Genomic DNA, 23,557 nt, shown 5'->3' on the forward strand with positions numbered 1-23,557 from the left:
AAGGTTTCTTGGCTAAGAGTTGTAATATAAAATGCATTAGTTGTTTTAAAGATATTACCAGTGATGGATAGTTAATTTCCTGGAGAACTCTTAGTCAGTGATACCAACTTCCCCCCTCCAATTGGAGAACTTATTTTGTTCTAGGGAGGTGTGTTCTGGTCTCTTACTCCCTAAGACCTGTTCTTTAGTAGATGATAGATTTAAGTTCTTTAAATGGGAGGATAGTAATCCTTTGCAAAACACCAAGGCTAAATCTATTTATGAATCATTATGTTGCAATAAGGATTTAATTTCTCACCTTAACAATGTGTGGATTTTGATTGTTCTAACAAAGAATGGCAAAATGTTTTTACTATTTTATGGGGTGGTATTGTTATTGTAGCGTCGTAAATTGTACACCTTTGCTAGTATGTCCAATTCCACACTCTCCTAACACCTATTTTAGTCTTTTCCTTTCTTCTATGCATTATAGGACCTTCGTTGATTTAAATTAATATTATGGGTCGTTATTCCATTTTATTACATCATCACGCTCTTATTTGGGCCCTTGATTCTAGGTGTGCCCTTTATTGTTTTATCCTAATTTCATCCCAATCTTAAGTTAATTTCAATCTTCAAGATATATTTCGCACATCTACACATTTTAATTTATGCCACCATGTTGGAGTTAGCATTAGAAACATGATAGCTCGCTTCCCTAAAAAATCAAAAAAAAGTTGGTCGGACTAGGTAGTATACTACCTAGTCCCGAACTTTTTCCCCAAATTTTGAGAGCTTAATTGGGCGGTCCTACCCTATTCAAATCTAGCTCCATGCAAAAGTGTATCAATTATAAGTTGGCCAAAAGGTGATTTTAATTATGAAAATCCCTATATAAGGCATTCATCTCAATTCATTTTCATGATCTAATCTTATGTTAGCATTATCATCAATTCAAGAGCAATTCTTCTTCCTCAAGAGTAGATCTGATTCAAGGAGCAACAAAACTACATCAAGGCATCTTCATATTATATTTCAATTAAGATTCCATGATAGATATTATGTTATTTATCATGTTATTGCATCAACACATGGAAAACTTATCCTAAGAGCATTGCATCACCTATTCAAGGTATAATCATCTAAATTCAAGCATTTCAGCCTTTCCTTCAAAAGGCAACATTTTCTAATTAAGTTCAAGTTCAATTTCTATTTCAATTAGGGTTAATTCCAAACTCGGGGTTTGACCTAGGCAACCCCTACCCACAATCCCCTTTCTTTCCTCTTATGTGCAGCTACAAGTACCCAGTGGAGCTAAGTAGACCATAACAGCATCAAGACCCAAAAACAGTGCATATAGCCAAATTTCAACAAAAAGTGACTGGACCAAGGTGCTTTAGGGCACCATGGTCCAAACTAGGGCATTTTGGAGCGCCATAGTCCTCCTAGAACGGTCTCAAATTTGACAAGTGTCTCTCAGACTGCACCAAGATTCTGACTTTCAGACCAAGGCATTGGGTGCCCTAGTCCTCTCAATTTAACCCCATATTTCAATTACAAGTGCACAATCAGATTCTCCTTCCATTTTTGTACATGTTATGAAACTTTTGTTTCATTACAAGTTAGCATAATCAGTCCAATTTGTTGATTTATGCATACTATAGATTTGGCATTTAATTTACATATTTTCAATTACACTCACCTCAAACAAAAGGGGAATAGGACTACAATTAGCATTCAACCCTCTTCTTATTAAAATTGAGGTTGGATCTATTGAGTTCATCCTCCTTTTAATGTGATGCATGTGAAAGTTAGGTCATTTCCTAGTTTACAAAGCATAACTTGTGAAACCCTATTTTTCCATCCATTATAATTATGCCCAAGAAGAAATTTTTCAAATGGTTACTTATTTTACAATGGTTACCTATTAAAAATAGTGAACAAGACACTGATGTCTATAGCATTTGCAAGGTTTTTGAACCCATTGCTCACATATTTTTTTAATGTATTGTGGCTAAAGAAATTTGGTACATATTTGGTATTAATCTTTTTGTCATTATTTCCTTTCATGATATTGTTTATGGTTTCACGAAAGGGCTTAAAAAGGATTGTAATCTTTACTAGTTTTTGTTATCTTGTGAGATCTTATGGCAAATTTGGACTCTTAGAAATGAGAAGAATATCAAGGTAAGGGCAACTTGCTTACTTAATGTTGATGTGTAGGTTACCAGTGTCATGAAGTTGGCTAAAAAAAATGTGAGAGATTTGTACAAGATGGAACCACAAGAGTATATACCTCTGAGCTATCACATGGGTACACATGGTCATGATACAGGGGGGAGAGGACTTCGCTTATTAGAGCACTTGATACCTTCATGCAAGAACTCAATGAAGGAATAAACTTATACAGGAATCAACAAGAGACCCTGACAAAGGAGAACTTGGAGAGACCTATTGGACTCCCCCAGTAGCAGATTCGAAGAATTGGAACAAGACCGTCAAATGGATGGAAGGGCCACTGGGCTAGATAGCATGGATGGCGCACCAACCAAACTGCTAAAATAGATGCTATCATTCCAAGAATCATTTTTGGCATAGTGTCCTTTTGTGTAGGAAATTAGATATTGTCACTCTTTTGTACAAGTTTTGTAAAGATGTAAAATTATTGTATAGTCCTCTCGAATGTAATTATGTAGCATGATACTATACTATTAGAAGATTTTCAGATATACTACCTGGTAAAGGCCTCAAATTATGATGTAAGATGTTTGCTCTCTATACTCAATATAAAAGAATTATTAAAAAATTAAAATTGTTTTTCCTACTCTATTAAACACTTTCTAAGAAAAGAAACAGGAATGAAGGAAAATGGAGAAATGAGGAACTTACCTCAAATTTTGCTAAAAATCCCAAATTGGATCTCTACACAAAATAATAACTCGAATCCATGCAACAGTATGATCCCTTCCCCATTCATTTCCCAATGCACTCGATCTCACTCAAATCCATTCATGAATGCTCTCCCAATTTACAAAACAAATTTCCTAAAGGAAGAGGATTTTTGCCCCATATTTCTTCATCAAAAAATAGACAAGTATGAAAAATAAACTCCCTTTTTGTTTTTAACCCCCAATTCATTACTGTCCATTTTGAATTAAATAAAATAAAATAATTCCTTTTCATCCAATTTCACTCTTAGACCCGAAACAAACATTCAAACATATTCTTATGCATGCAACATTCATATCCTCTATTAAAATCCAAATAGTCCTATTTTAGCATTAAATTACAAAAAATTACCATTTAATCATAAAACCTCATTTTCACACTTTAATTCATGAGAAATATAAATTAGCACCTAAGTACTCTTTGCTAGACAACCACATAGGGGTTAGGGTTCCAAAATATTACCAACCATAGTGTTTGAGGTAATTACTTAATACAATAATAGAAAATCATACTCAAACCGAGTACAATGGGCTAGGGCTAACAATTACAACCAATGTGATATCTCTCATATAATCATCGTTGGGGTATGCTTAGACCTTTGGAGGCAGGTGGAGTTGATACCTTGTATCTATAATCACTCCACAAACGTCAAGTGTCCCTATGCATGTATATAATAGCCAAAGCATCGTAAATTACCAACAAGGTTTAACATATATAATGTCATTTCATTTAACTACTATAAACACATTATCATTTCATTTTAGCATGAATATTAGTGTCTCATAATACCATAAGTTCATAATCACATTTAACCAATATCTCTCAAATCATTAAATTTTAGTAAAATCGAGCATAATACCATCTCGCATACATCGCAAGGTATATTATCACTAAATAATACATCAAGTCCTCACGAGGAACTTGGCACAATATCAAGCACACATCTCAATGCAAACAAAACCAAAGGTTGACATCTTGAGGAACACCATCTCAAACATGCAGGTGGACCATACACACCATAAATCATGAAGGTGCCATAAAAATGTTGAAGTAGCAAATCTAGAATAATCACTCAGGAGCAAAATACAACCACAACCTATGCATCCCTAGATACATAGACAAAACATTTCCAAGATCAACACATCTTTAACTTGCAAACAGGAAGGGCTCTACATCCTTCCCCATTAGATATAGGCTTAATCTTGGAAGCCTACACAAACCAGGTATAGGGTACACCTAGTACTCAATCCTTCAAACTCATAAGAATGACCTCTCAAGTCTCTCTAAGTCTAGGTCGCAACACCCTCACCAACCACCACTGCACTGGGAGCAAGGACCAACTACAAGGTCTAAAAGAGCATCAACAACCAAGGGCACTAAAAGCATGCAACCTTACGTCACCATGAGGCGATGAAACACGAAACTGAACTTCTTATGGTTCTTCCTAAGAACAAGGCACTTAACTTCTAGATACAACCCAAAAACTAGGAAAAATCTTGTTGTAAGGCAAGAGAAAACACCATCACGCTCACTAATAGAAGGCCTCACTTCCAAACATGATCCCACTTCATCTAGCATCACTCTAGAAAAGCAAGGATATACTTGATACACCTATTTTCCATTGAGAAACTAAGGACAACCTACAGTTTAGAAAGATATGTCTCACAAGAAAAAGCACCCATACCAAGGAGGCTCAACAACCCCAAAACATAAGGTCTAGGAGCAAAACATGATTTGATGTCATCGCAAAGCTCAACAATGACCAAGGGTAAAACACCCCAACAAGATCATGAAAACATAATCGACAAGATGTGAAGAACCTCGAAAAGGCTCAACATCACTTAGCCACCACTAAACTACGCATTAAGTACTACCAACCACGTGGGCAACAACATGAAGCAAATGTCCTAGTGTTGCAACATGGGATCTCATACTAGATATAATGCCTTGTTCGAAGGACCAAGGGAAAACTTGGCAAAACAACTTTTTTAAAATGAAAACTGATAGCATCAAAGATACAACTACTTTAAAAAAAAAAAATGACAACTGATAACATCGAAGATACAACATGTCACAATTGCACAATAACATGCACAAGAACTACACAAGACCTCATCATTGCACAAGCAAGGTGGTAGCAATAGAAGACTAACAACCATGGGACAACTCACCACAATGATATAACGAGAGAGAGAGAGAGAGAGAGAGAGAGAGAGAGAGAGAGAGAGAGAGAGAGAGAGAGAGAGAGAGAGAGAGAGAGAGAGAGAGAGAGAGAGAGAGGACACCTCGACAACAATTGACATTAATCCATTATTGCGTTCTCTCACAAAATGACACTAGGTTGTGATGAGGGAATCATCAACCTCTAATACACATCAAACCACATTCACCAACTTGAGGCCAAAAGACTTACAACATACTTAGAAGATTGACACTGATGAAGGGCATTTAGGAGCCCACGTTTGACTAGATGATGACTTTGTTGATTTCAAAGGCAAGGGAGTAGGTTGAGGGCCTAATCACCTCTAGTCCACTAAACAAGACCAGTGATAAGCCTACAACAAGGGTTCAACCTACACGAGGTCTCTCAACCAAAAGGTAACAACTCTCCACTAAATGGAAGGATGACAAGCCACTTCTAAGCAATGACTCACTTCCCAAGGCAAAGGGATGCCATAAAATCTATTGTAGGACACTCATCATTATAATGACCACCTAGGAAAACCCTAAAAAACCAAGGGAACCAGCTCACCCCGACAAATGGCCGACAACCAATTTCATGCAACCAAACGACAACTAGACACCTCAAGGACATAGTGCCCAGATGTGACACTAGCAGCCAAGGGGGACACTAGCATGCCATGCAAGTGTCCCAATTCAGCGTCAGAGTCCTAGATCAGTGCTAGCCTAAGTTTAGTGCTAGAATCTTGCCTGCACACTAGAGCCTGGCAACACATTGGTATCGAACTTTTGCACTAGTGTCTTGGTTAGTGAGAAATCAAGAGTTTGAGACTAATCACCAAGCTACATCAAATATAGAGGACACACCCACAAGGGCCTACATTGCCACGAAAGCTCAAAAATGACATAATAAGACTCGACGAATGAAATCAACAAATGACTTTGCTAGGTGTTAGACACCACCAAAATGTGAAAGGAGAGGCTAGGAGGGACCATAGTGACCTCACCAAAAATTGGTATTTGTACACTCTACCTTGTACCTAGTCATATAAAAAAATGTGACCACAATGACAAGTTGATAAAGAATTGAAATCTAACCTCTACGCATGCCAACTTAAACACTTTTGTCGCACTACTTGTTGAAATCTCTATAGATGAGACAACTTCCAGAAATGACATTGCCAGTGAGTGGCATTGCAATTGATTGCAGCTCAAATGAAATTGAATAAACAATTGACTTCAATGCTTTTGACGAAAAGCAATATGAAGTTGATAAAGAATTGAAATCTAACCTCTACGCATGCCAACTTAAACACTTTTGTCGCACTACTTGTTGAAATCTCTATAGATGAAACAACTTCCAGACATGACATTGCCAGTGAGTGGCATTGCAATTGATTGCAGCTCAAATGAAATTGAATAAACAATTGACTTCAATGCTTTTGACGAAAAGCAATATGAAGATTTTTTAATATTAAATATTAATTATATATTTGTTTCAATTGGCATTTAACAAATCATTGAATTATGAATTTAAGAATATTTTCTTATTGCAAATATTTATGAATTCATTTTATATTTTCTTATGGAGTATTTTTTTAAAATGATAGATATACACAAACCCTTACCCGTACTCAGGTAAAGAAAATGGTGTACCGACGTACCCAAAACTCAAACCCGTACATTTAACAGGACCAGAAACCTAGGGGAAAAAAAACCACCAGTCGCTACCACCATGGACAAGTCTATCCCCTTTGTATTCCTCTGTTCTCCCAAACTTCCAACCACTACAACACCTCCAACTATGACTCCCAGCGAGTGTGCAGATGAAAGATTGATTCTCCACATTATATTGGTGTGCAAAACATTACCTAATGTCCATATAGTCAATATTCATAAACAAACTATTCACCATCCATCCTTTCTGGCACTCGCAGCATTGCTTAAGGCAATAAGAAACACTCTCAATAGCAATCCCAGAATAAGGAATACTTTTAATCAACCTGCCGCATGTTAACAATCAGCTGCAACAACTGCCATATCACCTAAAGCAGCTTCTAATACATTTGCATCTCTGTCAAAATAACTTCCCTTCGCTGCAAGTAAACTTCCAGCAATTAGAAATGCTCATAAAGACCACCATCATAAGTGATATTTTCTTTGCACCAAGTTACAGAACCTTTCCAATCCAAACATCTCAAATTATCAATCATTTTTGGATCAATAGTTTTAAAGACAAATAAGGATAAAAGAAAGAAAACACACAAAAACTAAAAAGTCAAACATAAGTGTTTCACAGTTATTTTAAAAACACCCCAAATTGTACTTTACTTGCATGAAAAGGCAAGAATCAAAAGAGACCAGGAGCTCAAATGCAATTCTAGGTTCCACAAAAACGTACAAAAAGAATCTACCCAAACAGTTGGATCTCGTCTATTTCAGGCAGAATAGAATGTGTAATTGAACAAGAGGGAATAAACAGGTCCCTGACTTCATGTAAAGACAGTGAACAGGGCTCAATATATATCACGAGATCTTATAAGGACTAGAGTTGTAATTAGACGATTTTTTTAAACTGGACCATAGCCACCACGCAGGGCAAGCACAAGATGAAGAACCGAGCCACCCTCAATGTTGTAATCTCGAGCTGTTTTATCATCATTCATCTGCTTTCCAGCATAAATAAGCCTGAAAAAAAGCAAAATAATAAAATTATAAACAACCCCATGTTGAAAAATACCAATATTGATACTAAATAGTAGATCAAATATTAGCAAATGTCCAAGTAATGCATTGTCGTATTTAGCACAATCTCTTTTAATGATATAATAAATATCTCCAAATAAACAGAATCTGATATAAGCAAAAAAAATCAATCACTGGAGAAGCAATCTAATATATATTCTTGAAAATTTTGGCAGCTGAATTTTGAAAGAAAAAGAAAAAGGAATTAAATAACTTATTGCAGAAATTCTCAGAGAATCTAAAAATCTAAATTTCTCAACTGAAACCTGACTAATTGCATCTCAAACTCTACAGCAGAAAGCTAAAACAATCTGCAGTTGGACAGGAATAGGACTGAATAATTGAGATCTGTACTGAAAATGGATTTATTATTATTTATGTTATAAATCAGAATATATTAAACCCATATTTGCAGTTCCATTGATTATCAGTTGCATCAGGTACAGCTTGTTGATGTCATTTTGTATTGGTAGTATGTACCTTATTTATGGAACCTACATATATTAGTTTACCTACTTGGAAATTAAATGACCTACGTGCGTAATGTGTATTATAATATTATATTGGGAAATGTGGCATTACTGTTCCAACCTAACTTCATGTCATATGTGTCAATGGTGTACAAATAGAAGCGAACCTTCTCACTGTTACATCCAATTCATTCTTATTATATTTCTATATAGCAAAGTTGGTTTTTCTCATAGGTGTCTTTCAACACTTCAAATTGGTATTTTTCTCTCTTCCATTTATTTGCAATATGGCCATGGTTGTATAATCTATCATGGTATCAAAGCATAGGGGTTTAAACCCCCCTAGATTCTGGTCACTTGTGGCTGCAAAGTTGGAGGGAGAAGTTGATGGAGTTGACAGTGAACCCCACAGCTCCCAGAAATCACCTGCAACCGAAATGCCTATCACATATGGGTCTAAACCCCCCTAGATTGTGGTCGTTTGTGGCTGCAAAGTTGGAGGGAGAAATTGATGGTGTTGATAGTGAACCCCGCAGCTCCCAAATTCGTTTGAAACCAAAATGCCTATCACATTTGAAGGAGAAAAAGTCATGATTGAAAGCTATGCAACCTTGAGAGAGAGTGATCCGAAAAGCATAAAGATAAAACCTGGATGATTACAATGATTACAATGAAGATAAAACCCTAGATGAAACCCTAGATAAAACCCTAGATGAGGATTAAGTTGGATCATGACAAGTGTCCTCATCTTATTCTATGATACAACATGACTTATAATTAGCTCAATCTAAATATAGAAAAGCACTCCTAAGTTTAGTTTAAGTGAATAAAGTAATAGGGAACCTAAGTAATTAATGATTGGTTAACTAATTACCAATCTAATTCCCTAATTACTCCAATATAAGTGACAGCACTCCAGATGGGTTTTCCAAGATGCAGTTTTATTCACCAAAATCTTTTCAAAGAGTAGAGAGATCCAACTTTATTTCACAAATGATGGGCATGTTCTGATTTCTGATCCACATTTTGCTGCAACTCAAGGAACAAAAGCAAGTCCCTCCGAAGAAATCAAATTCATTTTTCCTCTGTAGCAACATTTTTGTCTACATTGAAGATCTATGACTTCTACAGGAAATCATACTTTTGGTGCATCAAGGAGCACATCCAACTAGATTTTGGGAATCCTTGAAAACAACTGTCAGGGTAAACCTTTTCTAACTCAAGCTCATATTCCTTCATTTTTGCCCTCAAAATATCCTTTGAAATTTCTTGATTTGAGATCCCTACAGTCAGGAGCACTGTGACATTGGCAACCAGGGTGCAGAGCAAGGATGTGAAGTTGGGTGGCCCAACTTGCCACTTCTCCTTGCTGAAGTGTTCCCCTCTGAAGAAAACCTGAGAGGTACCCAATTGAATTTTGGTGATGACATTAGCATTTTAGGCAACACCATGAACAATTATGTCAGCAATTCTAGTGCCACATTGCCAGTTTTAATCAGTCTCTGTCACCTAGGAGTAAAAACTGCAAAAAAAAACAAAGAATTGAGTTGAGACGGGTGTCATGTATCTGAGAGTTAGTGGCCAAACTTTTGCCATTTATGCTCCACCCAATCAGCATTCATGCCACCTTCAAGCCAGCACAGTCAGCTATGTATCCTAATTACTTAATTGCTGGCATTCATTCATCTCACAGTCAGCAGAGCACCCCAATCAGAGCAGAATCAACATATAATTATAGCATGCCGGTGGAAATATTTGGTAGTTAACTGCCTTTATTTTGACATTTTTGGACTTTTTTGCATGAAATAAAATTTGAAAGTCATATTGACCATCACTTACTTCTATCGATTACTATTTGAGTACGTTACCTCCCATGGATCACAACTTTGCATTCAAACTCTGTCTCAGCTCTTCCTGGAAATGCTAAAAAGTCCATTTCAAGCAAAAAAAAAATACATATACTTTGGTACCTATAAGAGGTGTTCTCTGAGGCCTTGATGCCTCTGAAGATAAAGTACCTTGGGGATCCCAGTGCTCATGGGCTACAACTTTTAGTGATGGTTCTCTTACATAGAGATTCCATCGAAGGCTAAAGGAATGTGGCAAATAGATTGTGGGGATCAAGAAGTCTCAACAGTCAGACTCCTGTGTTGATCCGGTAAGTGGTATAGCTTTAGCCACATTGCACTTGAATTATATTTCCATTTAGAGCTTCTAAGGACGTGTTTGATAAGCTAAAGAAAACTTTAATGCCCTTCGAGTTAAATATGAGCTTTCCACTCTCAATCCTTTGGTATTTGGAAAAATATTGTCTCTAGTGAAAGGTCTTCTATCTGAATTGAATTTGTGCAATATACAATATTAGAATTTAAGGACAGTGACATAATTGAGATCATCGTTGCTAACTTGAGGCTGCAAAACAGTAGTTTACACTACATATTTCACTAATAGCACCATTGTGTGATGGGATGAGAAGCCCACTTCCTTTGACATTGTGTACTCTACTAGTCACGGCCAAAGCGAAAATCACAACAATGAGAACAACTGGCTCATATCAGCAAAGTGAAGGAAAGCAAAGTTTTGGGAGAATCGCAATAAAGATTAACATACAAGGGAAAACCAAGGAGAAAGAAAGGGGACAAAAGAAGAGCACTAACTATGTTTATCACAAGGGAAGACACAAGCATGTGAGAAAGGAGAGAAAGCAATGCACCTTTTGCAGAATACCTGGCCACATTCAGTGTGTGCGCTACAATTTTTTTTAAATTAGAGAGAGAGAGAGAGAGAGAGAGAGAGAGAGAGAAACAAAATGAGCCAAAGACAGCATAATGAAGAGCGTAAGAACAACATCCTTATAGAATATAGTTCTACTTCATTTCATACTCACACAACTCCATGTGAGTTCATCATGGATTCTAATTGCAGTCATCATATAGCCAAGAATGCTTGTTCATTTTGTAAGCTTGGTCAAGCTAATAAAGTCTACTTCTGGGATGGTTCAGCACTTTCTATTATGGTAGTGGCCATACTATGTTTAATATGGCATGATTAGAAATGTGTACCATGTATATAATTTTAGTGCAAACGTTATATCTATCTATCATATTACCGAACAAGGTAACTGGTCTGAATTAAGCTGGTAATACAAAGGATGATACACTAGTTCAAGAACTTATTGTATTATAAGCAGCAACTGAATAAAAATCAAACAACACAAGATTGGTAATCACTGAATGGATTAACAAAGTAAATTTTTATTTGAACTGTGAGCTTATACATAATAGGCAGACTATAGAGGAGAGGTGTATGTCTTCTACTCTGATTATATGCTTTTAATGTAGCCACTATAAATAGCTTTTCACACAAGAAACTAAAAATTTACTAAAACAGTAAACTCTATAGGAGAGGTCAGAACCAAAGAATCACATACTTGGCAGTGACCCATGTACTCCTTGGAAGTTGAGATGGAAGAGCCAGATAAGAAAAACTTATTAGAAAACTGGAAAAACCTGTTGGAATTATTTAAATTTGGTGCTCCTATTTTCTAGGTAATAACTCCTAGCTCATTACTCGAAAATGGAAGTTTGAGTATTCATTGGCAAAGCTTAGTTCCTGAGCTAATCAATACGGTTTAGACCATAACACAAATATGGTCCAACTGTCACATTATCAAATACCACTCCAAAGGGGGCTAAAATAAACATAATACAAAAACTAGAAAAAAAGATCTTCCAAAATCTTATTAGATCTGTCCACAAGACTGCCACTTGGACAAATTGGGAAGTATTTTGAATCATTTACCCTCCCTGAGATGAAATGGGCTCCATTGCTCCCTCCTAGCTTCTGCACTAGATAGGAAACTTTTGGTGAATTTTAGTTCCTAATGAATTACTTACTCTGAAGCAGAATTGTCCTACCTTTGACACCCAATAGAGTGGAAACTTCTGATACTTTATCTTCTTCACCAATGTATCAATGATCTGATCTATAGGGCAGTGTCCAGATTTCATTATGTGCTTTGCAACTGTTCAACAATCTCTAACCTGTCCCATAGTGTCAGAAAGTATGGCTCGAATAATTCAGTATCAAACACTGAATGCAAGCCAAGACAGGATAGCAAGTTGCATTCAAATGTGTTATAATCTACCTTCTTGGAAATGGAGTATGGACCATATCACAAAGGTTTGAGTTTCCCACTTATGCCATAAAGCCTTTTTCTTTGACTGTGCAACTATACCTTATCACCAATTTGGGACTAATGAAGGACTTGATGTATATCATATCACTACTAGTATTTTTCACTGGTTCTTTGCAAAACCTCATGAACTTCTTGCTGAATATGTCAAATCTTCTCATTAAATCCAGTAGCCTTATCCAGTTCCTTTTCATTATGTGGTGACGCCGCATCTAACAAAAGTAGTGCTAGATAAGGCAGACTTAAAAAATAGTGTCATGGGAAGCTATGAAAAGGTCGATTGTAGCTATGTTAGGTGTAGGGAAATTTCTCAACCAATGTGTGACCCGTAATCCTCTACAAGATTATACTTGCAAATATTAACAATCAAGATTAATTTTACCAATGTTCCACAAGAACTTGTCCCCCCAAAATGACACATTTCAGGGGCTTGGGGATGGGGACGAAACATCCCATTGCCACCTGCAGGTGGGGACATCCTGGCTGCATCCCACTTTTCACGCAACATGATGTATCATTGGGACAAGAATTGCTTGAACGCATAGCATTTGTGGAAAACTAATAGTGGAAAGATGTTTCCAAGTTCTCAAGATAAATTGCCCAAGTTCCATAATTGTTTAGACTGTGTTTGGTAGGAGTACCTTTCATATTTCTAAACTATTTGAGGTTTCATATTCATAGTGAAAAGACTTCGTACAAGGCATCAGATAAGATCAAGAAATTTTCAACAAGCCAAATGAAGCTCATTTTGGCCAAATTCACTAGGATTTTGTAATCCTAGATCCATCAGGGTTTGATTAAATTGAAGATCACTCAGCCCAATGCAAGGAAATCCAAAGGAACAACATAGGTAGAAGGATCTACAATTGATTGGGATCATTCTTCTAACACTAAAGGCTCCATAAAATGTCTTATATTCTTGTTTGCTCACTATCATAGCTCAGATGAAAAAAACAAAAGATGTATAAAATACCATTTTGTGAAAAACTCAAATATGTCCCAAGGGTTGAACTCAATTGGCTAAAGCATTGAGTTCTCAATGTGGCGATCCAAGTTCAAATTCCAATGGAGCATCTAATATGGAGTTCTAAGTTGTGACTCTTAGTCTTCAACAGTTGTCTTCTAATGTGGAGGTGGTTTTCAAATAACCGGATTTCTAAGTTGTGGTCTTCCATAGGTGGTTTCGAGTGTGCTTTCTTGAAATGAGCTAGTATTAGTCTCATAGTAGTGCTCGCAAGAGCTTGTGTTGGTCTCATATTGATGCTCATATTAGCAGCAGATTTGTAAATGATTACCAATATAAAAAAATAAAAATAAAATCTCGAACATAATGATTTCTATTAATTGTGAATTATTTATATGAAAGTCAAAAGTTATGGTCAGTCAACAATATTACAAATACTTCAAGTTTCAAAATAAAATTTATTGAGCTAACTGGATATCATAGATACTTCTAACAGCCCCTAGAATATCAAATTTGTGTACATGTCTACACAAATAGTCAACTTCTGAATTTGTCAAATTTAATGTAAGGAATTATTTGGTGAATCAATCTGCAACTTAATCCTAAGTATGTGGAGCTTCAATGCAAGCCTTTGGTTTGGTGTTGAAAGTTGGTCACAGTTATTAAATGGCAGATAGCTTCTTCTTGGCACATCTTGGTAGTTGGTACAAAGGTGGAGCTCAGTTTATCTAGGTTAGTTCTTTGTTGATGGCAATCATGTTATTTGCCTTGTTCTGGAGAAAAGGGTCTGTTGGTGTCAAAGATTAGAACTTGGGCCTGTGAACTTTTTTCCCCTTCCCTGTTGTAATGAGATCACCTTCTATTTCAATGCCTATGATTTGTGCATCTTCTAAATTTACAACCCTGTTTCTACACAAAAAGAAACTCACATCTGTTGGTTGTACTTCCATAAAGAAGAATTTTTTTATTTTTTTGCAATTGGCCTAGCAATTACAAGTAGTTTATTTATCAACTTGCTAAACTTAACAATGAATTCCAACTCCGGCTTGTGCATTTCTTTTTTCATTTATGTGATCTACACCAAGAGGTCATGTCCATTTTCTGTTGATTTATAAATCTTGCTTTAAACTTCCTCTTTACATGTCAAATATCCCACCTTGTTCTGGATGATTTTTCTGATTTAGACCCTACCGAAATTCTTATTTTTCTGATTTATTCTCGTGTTTATTGTTGTATGATTGTTTCAGTTGGGTTTTGGCATAAACAAGTGCATAAAATGATATAGAATACAAAGTAATGAAGGAACACACAATAAACTTATTATTTCTCCTCAAATGTCAATTAAGGTACAATGTTATCAGATCTAATATAGATCTGATATAATTACAACAGTAAGATATCTCCTTCAATAATATAATCCTGGATCATATGAATGATTTTGTAACACAATAGGATGCCATATGATCATTTTGCCAAGGAAGAAGTTGGCGTTTCAGCTGGAAGAGGTACGGCTGTAGGTGATAATTCCTAATCAACAATGAACACTTGGAAAGAAGCTGGAAATCTCTCACATAAATCTGCAATATCAATAATGCCTTCAAACCCTAGGTGTGCTTGAACTGAAATGATGATTAATGATGATTACGTCTTCAATTCTCACAAATACCAATCACCCACATGCAAAAATAATTTTATAAATTATTTACCAGCTGATATAAACTTGGAACCTTCACCAAATGCTTCCCAAATTCCACAAACCAGTCACCCTTTTGCATAAAATTATTATAAAACATTTGATCACAAAATTACCAAAATATCTCAAAATAAGGATCTAAAACCCTAGTGCCCAGCTATTCAAGTTTAAACCAGCAACAAATCCTGCACCAAATAAATCAAAATGATTGCCATAATGCTGTCAAGAAACCCTCTTGGTTGAATCTTCAATATCTCACAAAATCTCAAATACCCAGCTTGGAATTTTGCTTGCAAATCTCTTCCAAGTTGCTCCAAACCCCAGCCAAATAATATCAAAGCCTACAAAATAAATACCATTTTCAGCTCCTTCTCAAAGCCAAATACCTGCAATAAGCTCAAGTATAATCTCTGGAAGAGATTATCCACGAGTGACTTTGGGTGATCTTACACACCTGCAGACACTAATCCCTTTGAGAGTTTTTGTTCTTAGAAAGCCTGAAACTTCATCAGCAAACCCTTGCTCCAAAACTTCATTGATTTCTCTAAACATGAATGAATTAATGAGCTCTCAAGGGCCCTTTTATAATCTTTTCAAAAACCCACGACTTGGAGGAAATGAAATGCACTTTTATAATTTCATTTCATCTCGATTAATCATTTAATGTAGTTGGCGCCCCCATAAGGCTTAATAAAAGACTTTATCATTAAAAAAACTTATGTAGTTAATAATTTAATTCTCCTTATATCCCCTTAATATAAAATCATTAATTTAATTAATATTATTAAAGTCCAAATTTTTAATAAATTAATATTAATCATTAACTCCAATAAATGCCAATATTGGAACATTTAATTAATTTTGCCAACTACCTAGTAATAGCCGTAGTACCCTCCGACTGTCTAGATGACTTATTACTATATATAGTAAATATGGGACCAAATGTTCAAGAGACTTACTAAAAATAGAAAAGTATGTACAAATGAAGCCTAAAAGACCTCTAGAAGGCCAAAAAGCCCTAAATCATCCACAAAGAGTCCCCTAAACACTCAATTAACCTACCAAGACCAAAGTCATAGGCTAATACATGAAAATAACTAATGCTTAGGAAGATGCAAAAATGGGAACATCGCAGTTCGCCCTTCCCAAAGATTGCTTGTCCTCAAGCAATGCCCAAACAATCCAAAAATCATCTGGCTGACCCAAACTAAAAATAAGAATAATCCCAAGGTCCCAAGTCAATCTTAGGAAAGGACCATCAGGCTGACGTTGCGCCACTTTCATCACAATTATAGAACCATTTTGCCCGGAATATACTCTCCTCTCTAGGAATCCAATAAAGTAATCACCATCAAGAGGCAAGACGAAACACCGGCAAGAGCTCAATCTTATACCATGAAACATCCCCTGCTGGAATATCCCTGAAAGATCCATAATTGCAATCCTTGTACCAAACATGAAGACTCTTACTGTTCCAACTCTAAGGCCCTTAGAATGGTGAACCAAAACATGCCGAAATTCACTGTCATGAACCAGCACCAAGAGTAAACTGCCAAAGTTTACATTGCAACCCTCCATAAGATGAATTCTCTGAGTTTGGAAGGTCTGAAGTAAACAATAATCACTGCTATTAAAAACGGAAATCAGCGATGTACAATCTGCTTTTAGTGCTCTAAGCAGAGGACAACAGTAGTACCAATGAATTTTCCAAGTATAAGCATGAGCAAAAAGCATTGTGTTGCCCAATTCAACACAGAAGTGCTTGGAAAACAACCTCCAAGCAATCACCAACTGAAAATCCTCACTACCTTGACAAAGAATAGTGTGCCAACTCCCCTGAATGAGACAAAACCTTGATGTTAAGTGACTGACCTGCAACCAATCAGCAAGATCACAACTAAACATCTGAGCCATTCTTTGCCAAGGAATACTCCCAAGAGTATCCATTTAATCAATGCTCCAATCCTTACTTAGAATCTCTCCCCAATCAACATGCAGATGAAGCAATGGAATCGCATAGTTGCTGGTAAGAAAAAGAACTACACTTTTTAAGTCTGAAATTTTGATCCTTATCCATCCAAAGATCATTCCTATAACTCCCATTAATCTTTGTCAATCCTTGTTGAGAATCCCAAGCATGGATACCCAACCAAGAATGGTTTCCAACATTCCTACAAAGGTGCACAACATAACTCCAAGTGCCATCCAAATCAAAATACATATCATGTAATTTTGTGACTTCTTTATTAACCCCTTGTTACCTATCCACAAAAGTATATACAACTGAAGTGCAAGGAGCAATTGTTGTCTTCAAAATAAATCCCAAAAACAGATTAGTATGATATATAACATCACTCAATCCAAAGGATGGATTGTCAAGTATATAGATGTCATATTTATGTCCTTTCTCCATAGCTACATAAGAAACAAGCTGGAAATTGCCTTTCCTTACCGCTGTTTTGAAAATTCCAGCAAGCTTCAGACCAATGTTTGGAAACCTTTCAAAATTAGAAATGAAGAAGTCTCCATGAATCAATACATCCCATGAAGATATTGCATCTCCTAGAGTCATAACACTCCCTATGCAATCTTCATCTAGCTCCTATTTTGCATATTTCATAGCTGGTGGTCTCCCAAGTGGATAACCAATCGTCTCATTATGTGAACCTAGATCAAAATCAAGCTGAAAACGCCAGACTTACCCAGATCCACGGGAGGCCGTGAACCCCGAAGGAGGTGCTGACCACCAAGTCAACAATCTCCCCCTCAGCACTGACTGAGGGTTCCGCACCGACGGAATGAAGGAGACCTCTCGGGATTCGAACCCATGACCCAAGGCTCTAATAACAATTGTAGGTATGTTTGCCGTTGCGCCAAAAGCTCGAGCTATCAATGCCCGCTACAAATGCCAAACTTACCCAGATCCACGGGAGGCGGTTAAGCCATGTCCCGAACCCCAAAGGAGGTGCTGACCACCAATTCAACATCATTCTCATCTTGTCATCTTCACCATCATTTGTCTTTGGTTCTAACATCTTATTTTCAGACTCTTCCTTATGTTTCGTTTTCGCATCATCTTACAAAAAGACTCATCAACTGTGAACATGATTCTAAAACCAATCCATTGAAATTGATAGCAACCATAACCCAACAGGCTGGCAGAAGAGACAAGCTCTGATACCACTGAAATATCCCACCCTGTTCTGGATAATTTTTCTGTTTCAGTTGGATTTTGGCATAAAAAAGTGCATAAAATGATATAAAATACAAAGCAATTAAGGAGCACACAGTAAACTTCTTATTTCTCCTCCAATGTCAATGAAGGTACAATATATCAGATCTGATATAGGTCTGATATAATTACAACAGTAAGATATTTCCTTCAATAATGTAACATTGTAATCCATATTGATTCCAAATGAATTATAAACATACCTGGATCATACGAATGATGTAGTAACACAATAGGATGCCATATGATCATTTTGTCAAGAAAGAAGTTGGCGCTTCAGCTGGAAGAGGTACAGCTGTAGGTGATAATTACTAATCAGCAATGAACACTTGGAAAGAAGCTGAAAATCTCACACATAAATCTGCAATATCAATTATGACTTCAAACCCTAGGTGCGCTTGGACTGAAATTATGATTTCCTCTTCAATCTTCACAAATACCAATTAATCTTCACAAATACCAATTACCCATGTGCAAAAATAATTTTATAAATTATTTCCTAGCTGATATAAACCTGGAACCTTTGCCAAATGCTTCCAAAATTCCTCAAACCAGTCACCCTTATGCACAATATTATTATAAAATGTTTTGATCACAAAATTATCATAATATCTCAAAATATGGGTCTAAACCCCTAGCGCCCAGCTATGCAAGCTTAAACCAGCAATAAATCCCTCATCAAATATATGAAAATGTTTGCCATAATGCTGTCATGAAACCCTCTTGGTTGAATCTGCAATATCTCGAAAAATCTCAAACACCCAACTTGGAATTTAGCTTGCAAATCTCTTCCAATTTGCTCCAAACCCTAGCCAAATCATATCAAACCCTAGCAGCTGTAATCCTGCAAAATAACTACCATTTTCAGGTCCTTCTCAATGCCAAATACCTGCAATAAGTATAATCTTTGGATGAGATTATCCACAAGTGACCTCGGGTGATCGTCCACACCTGTAGATACTGATCCCTCTAAGAGTTTTCATTTTCAAAAAGCCTGAAACTTTATCAGCAAACCCCTTTCTCTCTAGGAACTTCATTGATTTCTCAAAACATGAATGAATTAATGAGCTCTCAAGAACCCTTTTATAATCTTTTCAAAAACCCACGACTGGGAGGAAATGAAATGCACTTTTATAATTTCATTTCATCTCAATTAATCATTTAATGTAGTTGGCGCCCCCATAAGGCTTAATAAATGACTTTATAGTCATTAAAATAGCTTACGCAATCAATACTCCTTATATCCCCTTAATATTAAGTTATTAATTTAATTAATATTATTGAAGTCAAAACTTTAATAAATTAATATTAATCATTAACTCCAATAAATGCCAATATCAAAACATTTAATTAATTCTGCCAACTACCCAATAATAGCCATGGTACCCTCCAACCATCCAGATGACTTACTATATATAGTATGGGACCAAATGCTCGAGAGACTTACTAAAAATAGTAAGTATGTAAAAACGGACCATGAAAGACCTCCAAAAGGCAAACCACCAAAAAGTTGAATCTCTGGGATGGAGAGCACTGAAATATCAAATAAACAAACTAAGGGTCAGCCGAAAAGCCTGAATCACCCACAAAGGGCCCCCTAAACACTCCATTAGCCTATGGGGACCAAAGTCATAGGCTAATCCATGAAAATTTTAAATAACTAATGCTTAGGAAGGTGCAAAAATGGGGACATTACAATATGAGCCAAACTGGTTCTAGACCCTTGTGGAAGGTGGTAACACAACTTAGCTGCACAATCACACAATGTTTCAGCAATAACCTCACTACCATAGTTTCATGTTGCACACCCAAAACACTACATGCAACAGTAAGGGCAGATATGTGTTCATTAGGGTGTTGTTTGCCATCCCTGTTAAATCTTGGGGAAAAAAAAAAAAAAAATTGGTTCCTCTAGGTAGCTTGTCGGGTTGGCACCTAGTGCCAAAGGGCTTATTTGTGCACCTCTTCTCTCTGTAAAAAATTTTCTTGGAAAGTCTTGGAAGGGGGGATTATTTGTGCACCTTTTCTGATTCATATTCTACAAGGCCTGTACTAGCTCAGCCATGGAATCTCTCATCGTCCTTTGAATTGTCCTTACCAATTCTCTCTGACCTTCACTGATGATTTTGTGCAAAAAATTCATTTAATTTGTAGATATTCTTCTTTCTCTATCCCCCATGACTTTCTATTTCTTCACCTGGTCCTATAACTTTCTCCATTCCTTCTAATAAAATCTGATTTCTCTTTCACTGGGTTGCATTAAAAGTGAGATCTACGCCTGCAAACTAGCAAGATCAAAGCTCTAATACCACTATAATATCCCTTTTAGTATTTTTAAAAACCCTACAAAGAAATTTTGAGGTTCTTGGCTAGGTTAAGGTCAAGGACTTGGCACTTTCTGATCCGCCAAGATCCCATGAGGGTGACGTGAGAGCATACAGTAGACAAGCACAATATATTGAATTATGTATCTTCTGGAGTATGACAGTTAGCAGAATCTCTACCCAATCTAATTACAACAAGAGGTTGAACATAGAATACTACTCATTATGAAATGTCTATTGCAAACAAAAGTGGAATTATGCAACAGCTGATTAACCACTTAACGTAGAATTCCACCACTAATCATGCCAGCATAAGAATACATGCAAACTGTTATCATAAATGCATGTATAAGGACTATTGAAATACTCAAAACCCTAGCACCAATGTTAATATATTTATCGATTGCAGCACATGTAAAAATGAAAGAATATGTATTATAACCTTATCACATGATGCTGGAGACATTCAATGTTATAAACTTTTGAGTACTCATGCAGATGCAAATAGTTTATTGAAATATACACATATTTATTGCAATTACAGCTGGATATGGACACACTGAAACTGATAGCATTGCATATATGACTGTTAATACAAACTGTTGTAAACAGAATATGATTGATACTCAAAATTCACAACCTTGTTGTCACTATGGCTGTCCAATTGTGTCTAGCAGCAGCAATAAAGAGGGTTCGGCCTGGAATCACCTAAAGGTACAGTGGCCTACAAAATGGTGCAGCTACAGAAGCATGTTATAGCAGCAAGGAAAGACTTGCGAACTATTGCGAATGTTGGGCACAATAGGCAATTAGGTGAACGCGGGTTATAGGCAGTACAGTAGCCTCCTAAGATGTATGACAGTCCACAAAGGAATAGTAGTAATCCAAGCGGCATCGACAAATGCACTGAAATTATTAACACTAAATTCAACACCAATTATAAAACTTGATCACGATCTTCAACACAAAAAATGTCTTCCAAGAATGATTCAAAGTGCCTGAAATTGGATTTAAATTGCAATATTCAACACGAATGTTATCTCAAGAAGGAATCACCTCACTTGGATAAAAGAGATTGCCTTCAATCTCAAATGAAACCAAGAAGGTTTTTGTCCTCTAAATTCCCAGACACCAAAAGTTTTCATCCTCAGATGAGAAAATGAACACAGATGCTCAATCTCAGAAAAGGATTTGACTACAAAAACATGGATGATCCCTTTGATCCAATTGCCCTCCTTTTATAAATTCCTTTTGGACCCCCTTGAATTTGAATTTCCTTTTACCTCCTAAAATTCCATCCAAAAGTGTTTAAAAACACTTTTTAAATTAAATATTACATGACGCATCATAATGTCCCATTTAGATGACCATTTCATTATATTAATAATATTTAGGTTGTCCTTACTAAATAAAGTTAATAACCCAACTTAAGATATTATTATCAATCATTTCCTTAAATTACCCCTTAGCCTACAGGAAAAGAATAAATAGGTCCCTAACTAAATTAATTAGAAAAGAGGACATGGCATATCAAAAGCCAACCACACCACATTCCTTGGGTCAGATGACAGCTAAGGTATCAATCAGATGTATGATTTGTCTTCCTCCAATGAAGTCAAGTACTGAAAATGAAATTAAAACTCTCAAAATGAACACTTCGACCATAATGCTAAGACCTATCTTGATATCAACCTGAGAAACTCCATTTGCAATACTTTCAATGTATCCACCATTAACAAACTCAAGAGGTTATGAGTAATCTAGAATATCAAAAGTCAAATCATTCTCATATTCTAAACCACTCATACTTTATTGAAATAAATTCTCCTTATAATTGTGATAAACTTACTGCAAAGCTGGTTCATCTAAGTTAGTCCATGCATAAGGAATTTCTTATGTATGAGCTTGACCTCTATGCAATTCAACTCGATCATGGAGCTCCTTGGTTGCAATTGTAAGCTAACAACTTTTTTCAGCTAACATATTTAGATAATGCCTCAGATATTATGTACCCTTGAAAGATTACATTTGTTCCCATCAGAGTTTTTATCTATTTGCTTTTTTTATACTAAAACTTTCATCAATATTAATAATGTATCCATGATAAAACCCAATTTCCTCAAAAACAAAACAAGTTTACGAACAAGATACTTGTCTCAATGATGCAGCTTCTAACAGTAAGAAACCATAAATAGCAAGGAAATAGTGACTTGATCAAGGAAATTCATTGTGTCCTCTTTCCAATCAATTATTGCAATCCTTAAAGCCACAAACAATAAAACAAGATGCCTTATCACGCTGGCATCCAAACTATAATGTAATGCACCCCAAGCCACCCCCTCCCCCTCCCCCTCCCCTGCCAAAAAGAACGACAACATCTAGGAACAAGACAAATCAGACACTTCATAAATCTTATAATACAAAAACCCTTCTCTGACCAAAATATAATCTCTTTTAGAAAACAATATGAACTAATCTTGCCCCTTTATAACACTCTAAATTGACGATTTATGAAACTGCTCTTCAAGATTTATTAAAAAAATTCAAATATTTATTCACCAAAAACAAAAGTACAAATATCTTGAAATTTTATTTCTAAGATACCTTTGAAATCTTCTATTTGAGAAAGTGGCTCTTCCCTTTGTCCCTAGCCTACCATAAATTTGCCATAATCTTTTGTGCTAAATTAGTTGTTGGGGATTTAGTTCTCATTAAATGAAAAACTTCTCCCTTTTCAAGTATTTGTTAGAACCTTTTAAAAATACACTGAACCTATAACATGTACAATTGCCAGAAAATGTCTGTCTTTCTCTTTGTTGTTGTAA

General features: G+C 36.1%; 1 protein-coding gene across 1 annotated transcript in view; it reads right to left on the reverse strand.

Annotated features, from left to right (window-relative positions):
* Positions 1–7,380: 7,380 nt before the first annotated feature.
* Positions 7,381–23,557, reverse strand: part of LOC131072730 (uncharacterized) — a 71,294-nt gene continuing 55,117 nt past the window's right edge. Inside the window, exon 2 of the mRNA XM_058008996.1 lies at positions 7,381–7,797. Within this exon, the coding sequence (XP_057864979.1) occupies positions 7,680–7,797 (118 nt within the window). The 3' untranslated portion in view covers positions 7,381–7,679. The remainder of the gene's footprint in view (positions 7,798–23,557) is intronic.

This window comes from Cryptomeria japonica, chromosome 9, assembly GCF_030272615.1.
Source record: "Cryptomeria japonica chromosome 9, Sugi_1.0, whole genome shotgun sequence".
NCBI lineage: Eukaryota > Viridiplantae > Streptophyta > Pinopsida > Cupressales > Cupressaceae > Cryptomeria > Cryptomeria japonica.